Source organism: Uranotaenia lowii, chromosome 3 (genome assembly GCF_029784155.1).
Source record: "Uranotaenia lowii strain MFRU-FL chromosome 3, ASM2978415v1, whole genome shotgun sequence".
NCBI lineage: Eukaryota > Metazoa > Arthropoda > Insecta > Diptera > Culicidae > Uranotaenia > Uranotaenia lowii.
Genome location: NC_073693.1, coordinates 360605296 through 360612613, shown reverse-complemented (window position 1 = coordinate 360612613; position 7318 = coordinate 360605296). Strand labels below are relative to the sequence as shown.

The following is a 7318-nucleotide window of genomic DNA, read 5'->3' as shown; positions in this document are numbered from 1 at the left end:
CTAGATTATCCATGTAATAATACAGTTCATGTCATGTAAACTTCAAATTGCATTGTTTATGGTAGAATTACAATTAAACCTCATTCTCAAATGTTATAGGCAAGAAATGTTTTGAAATCGATAGGAAAACAAAAGTTATATTATTTTAGAACGTTTATTAAGAATAAAGTTTATATCCGGTAAACTCCGCTTCAATAATACAAAAAGTGATCACTACATCGGATGTATAAGTTCCGAAACTTTCCTAATAGCAATCTATGATTTCACATTCAAAAAACTTATAAATTGCAATTTTTTTCAATTTGCATTTTTGCAACGTTCCTATTGTCGAAATTTTTTGGTTTTAAATTTGTAAATACCTACTTTCGCTATAAATTTCCCAATTACACAAAGCATTTTAAAGCACAGCACAAAATAAAATTTGAAGGATAGCAATTTGTCCAATTCTGAACTAAGTTATTTTTACTATCAGCTCACATTTGCTACCTAATATTGTTCATCCCGGCGTCCTAGTGAAGAAATGTTCCTTTACTAAAAGCTTCTCAATCAACTTTCTAAATATCTTCGTCGATGTAACATAATATTTAGCTGCATCATTTCCTTTTAAATTGTATGATGGTGGCTGTCTCATAAGCAATTGTCTTTGCTGAAAAGAAAAAATGATTTATGAATATTCAATCTCCAGCTAAAAAAATCCCAATTCTTACCTGTTGTCCAATCCATGGAAAACCATCAATCGGTAAGAAGCGTTTCTAGACATAAACCTACGACCCGTTCTTGTCGACATCCTGTATATAACCGATTTTGTTTTTCGACAATCAAAAGATCGATCATGGTTAAAAAAAACGTCCCGAGGAAAAGTCCCGCTGCATTTTCCACAATGAGTTAGAATTCCTTCGGGTTTTCCGTTAGAGGCTGGTCGAAGGCGGAATATTCCATCACGACACCTGTATTGGGAATGAAATAACAGAAATTTATAATCTGCTGATCGAGAAAAAAATCATTAAAGAGACAAGTTTCTTACCAGCTATAATTGGACTTCGATTCTGCACCAGTAGCAGTGGACCCCATCGTAGTTTTAGCACTATGGGCACTAATTTTGCGTTCAAAAATCTGAATAAATGAAAAAATAAATCGGAATGAACCAAATCAATAAATTCCAAAAATCTTTTATAACTTCACAACAATAACATTCACGCTACGTTTCATATACCCTTCCAGCGTTTAAATTTTAACAAAGTGTGGATCGGTGACTGATACTATCTAACCTATAATATTCTTTACATTGATATTGTGTTTTGGAAACAGATAACGAAGATAATAAAAAGGTACTTTTTAGATGCAAATGTCGCTAAGATTCTTCACTTAAATGAAATTTTTACATGCAGTTTCTAAGAAATATTTTAGGCCATCAGAATCTGAAGGGGATAAGTGTAAAAGTCATCGATTTTTAGCTTAGCTTACCAATCTAGTCATCTTATCGTAATCTACATCTGGTACAAATCTCAGATTTTTTATAATACTTTTTCGAGCAACGTACGTCGAATTTAATTTTTAGTAAGACTTAGTTTTTGAGAATGCCCATAAAAGCTCAAATTTGAGTACTACATTTTTATCAAAACTTCTTAATTTCAAGTGTGAAATTGGAAGCGTGAAGCAACTTTACCTTGAACTTTAATTATTTGTTTTGATTTTCTAAATTCAACAGATCCCCGTTCCAGTGTAATATATTATATTCTGCAATGGTATCTAAAAGGTAATTATGTATTCAATTATTTTGTAATAGATCAAACAAAGAAATCCTAGTTCATTTATTAAATAATTATAACTCTTTTTTAGAGTAAAGTCAATGCGGTAGAAATATACCTACATATTTCTTGAAGGATCTTTTTTTAATCCTCCCGAATCTGTTCCGAGAATGTGTGTTCATAAACGTAAAGACCCCGCCAAAACATTCTTCATTAAACACAAGAATTCCGTATGGATACTCGCCACCCGACCTACCAAGGGTTCCGATTTGCAAGATGTTCATGATCCGGAAAATGGGTTTTAATTTTCTTCCGGAAGTAATCATTTGCTGTGTGACGTATGCAGTGTACGACTACGGAACGATATTGATTCCCAAACTCGTCAGTGACATTTTTAGCAAGTCACAATCGTAAGTACCGTAAGCTCCATCCAATTTGAATTACTTATTCTTTAATTGACGAGAATTTGTTTTAATTGCTGTTCCGGATCACTTATTGGAAATCATGGAATGTTTTTTTTAAGCAATACTTGAACAAAATATTCCTCAGGGGTGATTCGACTTACCTTTCTGGATGATACTCGGCTCGGATCGCAAAGGATACTTCTCCAGCAGCCGACCGAGCTAAAGATACAAACTCAATTGCTGGAATAGTTAACTTTAATTTATCATGTTTCACATCAAGAAATATTGTACATATTGCACTTAATATTACTCACTTAAATTCGATTTTGCGAGAAGAAACTTTTCGCGGCTTGATTCGATTACAAATGGACGAGCTGTTTGAAGAGATTGGTCCACTGCAAATGACGTGTGAAAGAGATTACACGAAGGCATACAACATTTCTTGAAATAAATTGTGTTGTTACATGAAGATGCATTTGACCAATTTTATTAATGAAATTTTACGTGATATTTTATGCGATACAACTTCAGTGCGAAAAACCAATAACTTCACATGCAATGTGATATTACATTGTTTATCTCTGTAGATTTACAATACACAATAACACAGAATAAGAACGGAGATTTACATGAATAAGCTTGATAATTACATGAAAACACCCGATTCCTTTCTACCCATGCTCTTACATGTAAACTTACATCGATTTTCTCAACTGTGAGTGTTTGTTTATGTTTTTTACATGTCGTTTCGAGCGATTTTTGTTTTTGCGTTGAAAAACTTAAAATTCCGTGCAACGTAACATTACATTTTTTTATCTGTGTACATACAAGATTACTCTTTTTAGACTTTAAATAACAACTAAAATGAAATGAAAATGAACTCGTTGAATATCAGTTCGCTTATCCTCCAAAAAACGTACTGGCCATCTTTTTTATATTGAGTTTAGTAATTTTTGCTTTCGATTTTCTTTAATCATAATCTTTTTTATAGATTAATCATATATAACTCAGAAATAAGGAATCCATTATGGTGTAATATGTCTCCAAAGATAATTTACACTCTGTAAGAAAGCCTCCAATCCACTGTTAAGTGAATTAAATCGGGGTTTTGAGTTAGATAACGGTTAATCTTTCTAGAAAAAATACCCTCTTTTCAAATGCTCATAACTTTGTCAATTTACGCTTTAAACGCTTTAAAATAACCGTCTGCACCACCAAAATTCTTGAAACATACTCCATTTTATAGTCCCATTAATTTCAACTCCTTTAAGAGTTATGAATGAAACAGTGATAGGTAATAAATCTTTTTTTCAACGTCAAAAACTAACTATTTTCGAACAACTGCACTCACATATAGGGACTTCTTCTCTTATCGTATGCATGTGCACCTAGTGTTAATAATCGGCAAAAAACACCATTTTATTGTCGAATTTGTTTTACAACTTCCACCAGAAGACAACAAAATGGGCCATTCACGCCTTCAAGAGTTTAGAAAAAATAATGCCCATAATGTATTCATTATTTATTCTGTATTGTCATAATTCTTGAAGGAGTTAGCCCACTTTGGTGTCTTCAGATGAAAATTGTGAAATCAATAGGACTATAAAATAGAATATGTTTCAAAATTTTTGGTGATGCTGACGGTACTTTTGGACGTTGTTTTTAACATAGATATTTCTATATTTTATACCGAGAATCAATATAATAATAATGAAAAAAAATCCCCATGTATATAACTGGCTAAAATTTCTGGGAAAGTTAGAAAGTTTTTGTGCAAATAATTTAGTTTTCATATGTAACTACTCAAACGTCTTCAATTTTTATTTCAAAATATTTCAGCTTGCATATTTTCTACCTTCCTTGTATCTTCTTGAATTTAAATTAGCTCAATAAAAGTTTTTTCAGCCACTGTCACGATCTGGTGGAACTAATAAGGTTGCCACATTAATTGAAAAGACGATGGACAATTGTTGACTGGACTAGTGCCATGCTAATAAATACAGTGAGCAAAATAAGAATAGTACCACTATGAGTTTTGCTTGTTAAAATATGAATCATCAACATTTTCTTCTACAGTTTGTTTTGAACTTTTCAACGGATAAATCAAGCATAACTTTACTTTTTTTGGATGAAGCAATTGGTTATGCACTTTTACAAAGTAAATTTTTAGAAATAAGAAATGCTTCTACAACTATTTGAATAGAAAACTGCATTTTAGGCGTTTTCTAGTATTCCAAAGGTTTTGAAAGAGGTTTTTAAGAATTTTTTTTTCAGCGCCAAGGAATTTGACATTTGAGTTATAATACTTTAAAAACTTGCCTAATTTCTTCATAAACACAACGTGAAACGATGAAAAAAAGATTATAGGCTGAATTAGAATCCAAAAAACAGGCTTCTCATTCGAAAATAATTATTTTTTTAATCAGCCAAACACTATATTAACAGTTTTACGCCGTAGAAGCAGCACTATCTTGCTGTTAATTGGAATTTAAACCCATGTTTTATTATTCGGGATTAATGAAAGTGTGCTGGATGATTTTGATCAACAAATAGTTGAACTCGCTTTATGGATATTTAGTTGACATATTTTTGAAGATTAACCTTTAGCTGAAGTTTGATCATTTTTAGATAATTTTCACCCAATAGTCCGACTGTTAAAAAAAAACATGCAATTTTTTTTTGACCATAACTTAGTTATCTTACAAGTTATCGCAGTTGCAGATTTTCATGTTTTAAAAGGGGTGATCCCAAACTTGTGGCCGGCAGTGTACCATACCATCAAACTATCAATGATAGGGACATATAGGACAATGGGAGTAAATAAGGTGGACCTGCGATTCTTCCCACATCGATCCAATTCTTTACCGGTGGGTCAAAAAAGGATAATAGAACTGGAGCAGGGGTGTTCGGACCTAGATTTAGGATCTCAATTCCCTCAACGGCCAACAGTATTCCTAGCTGAAATTCAAGCAATTCTAGAATGCACCTTAGCCTGTTTGACAAGAAGCATACTGTTAAATATTTATTTACTACGAAGTTAAAACCCAATAGGTGCATTTAGGAACACTTCCCCCTACTCTTTCTGTGGGCTAATGGTGTAAGTATTTGTAAGATGCTAACCATCATATCCTTAATAGATGTACGCTTACAATCAAGTCGTAATTAGATCTTTTCAAAGATAAAGAATTTTGACTGAGATCTTGTTTGAATGTGTTCTTTTTTAATGAACAAACGGAATATTTGAAAAATTATTCCTTCCACATATGTACATATAGTTTAAAATTGGGATGAAACCACATAGTTTCATCACTGGTTTCATTCTCTCAAAAGCCATATATCACACTCACTTTCCCGGTCATATGTTATCGATCAGTCGAGTTTCGAACACTTTAAGTGACATCAATTTCCAGCGGTAAACCTTCTGTTTTCCTTTTTAAGACCATTGAAGCCGCAACTTTCATCTTATCTATAGCCAGGAGAAAATAAAAACAACATAAACCCATCAGTCATCTTCGGGTTTCGGAGTTTTGTTCTCCGATCGGTGAGCCACAAAATTGTTTTTTCTTCCCTTCCCTATCTATATCTCAAAGCGTTTACCGTGCCCCGCATCACAATCAATCTCTGCCATTTAGCATATTTTTGTTTACCCCGTCTCCCTTTCTCGGCCCCTCGAATCGATGGTCTCGATGCTGAGCAATCCCACAGGTATGTTGTTGACTGTGTAAGTACTTTCACTTTAAGAGAGAGAAGTAGAAGAAAAAAGGTGTGATACAAACACCTCAAATCAAACAATCACAATTATCAAATTTTGAAATTGAAGAAATTTCTAAAAAGAAAGCGAAATATGCTAAAAACAAATCTGTCATGATGGCACGCGCGAGCGTGTCTTTTCTCCATTTCGGGACACCTGCGCCGTGCCGGAGGATGACATTTCACGCAGCTGTCTGCGAGATTTTGCGTGAGATGAATGCGAGTATCTGGATTGCAGATCAGGTGTTGTCGCTGTCGATTGGCTTTCTGGCGAACGACGACACGGTGTGGTCCCGAAAAGCGTCAACGCCACTGATTTCGACTTCGAAACTGTCCGCCCCGTCCAACACGCTAATCTGCCTGCGCGAGGGCTTCAAAACGGGTGTATTTTCAAGAAACTACAACTTCCACTTCCCCTGGCGGCTGTTGGTGCTATTCGTTGAAGTGCTGCACGTTGTTGCAATATGTAGATCTTATTTTTTGCTTAGTTGAAGCGTAGATGCAGAGGTGTCACTAGATTTATGTGTTGATTTTAACTTCTTAACGTGTAAATATGATACGTCTAGAAAACTATCATGGAATATGGGCACTAGCAGTACCCTAGTAAAGGTATCGTATTTATGCATGCTTTCAAAGTTTGATTTTGGCTATTAAAAAGTTTCAAAGTAGAATTTCTATTCAACTATATTGAATGCATTTCAAATACGTACTCCATATCGAACACATAAATTAAAACCGGCCTGTATCTAAGAGATTTTACTGTGAAGTAGGTAGCTCAAGATGGAACAATGATGTAGCTATAAATACTGTTAAAATAAAAAAGGGTTGAAAAATAATCAGTTTGTCGGTAAGTTTTTCCGTTACAGAAAACTTGGCAAACTTGATTTGAAAAATTGCTCAGAATTTTATAAGGCATTAAAATTTTTGATTCCTAATAAAAAATTAAATCCAGACTTTTATCATCAAACTCCATCATGATTTAAAACCTCAGCTGTTGCATTCCAGTTAATAAATATAATTTAAATCTGGATTCTGAATTTAAATTTCAATTAAATACTGCATTTTAAATTTTATGATTCTAGTTTAAGATTTTGAATCAGATATGAATCATGATTATTTGTTTGTTATGTTTTGAACTTTTGATTCTGAATTTGTTTCTCGAGTTTGGATAAGAATGTTTTATTTGAAGAATTCAATTTCAGAGAAATTCTTTGTTATTTTTTCTTTTTTGACATTTAATTCCTATTCAGATTTTATTTTTTGGAAGATGAGTTATCAATTCATTTTCTGCTTCTAAATCCTGGTTTAGTTTCTTTTTTGAAAACATGAAATTTTCTGGTGCAAGCCAACCTTACCTGATAATTACCAATTTTGCTAACAAAATCTCAAATCATTCTGAAATATGAGGCTTATTTC

The 7318-nt window shown here is 33.2% G+C and overlaps 1 protein-coding gene across 1 annotated transcript; it reads right to left on the bottom strand.

Annotated features, from left to right (window-relative positions):
* Nucleotides 1–323: 323 nt before the first annotated feature.
* Nucleotides 324–1116, bottom strand: LOC129751281 (uncharacterized). The gene is made up of 3 exons (XM_055746681.1): nucleotides 1025–1116; nucleotides 708–947; nucleotides 324–646 (listed from the first exon to the last, which is right to left on the bottom strand). Exons 1-3 carry the CDS (start codon nucleotides 1069–1071, stop codon nucleotides 628–630), a joined length of 306 nt encoding a protein of 101 aa, XP_055602656.1. The 5' UTR covers nucleotides 1072–1116; the 3' UTR covers nucleotides 324–627.
* Between the last annotated feature and the right edge of the window lie 6202 nt (nucleotides 1117–7318).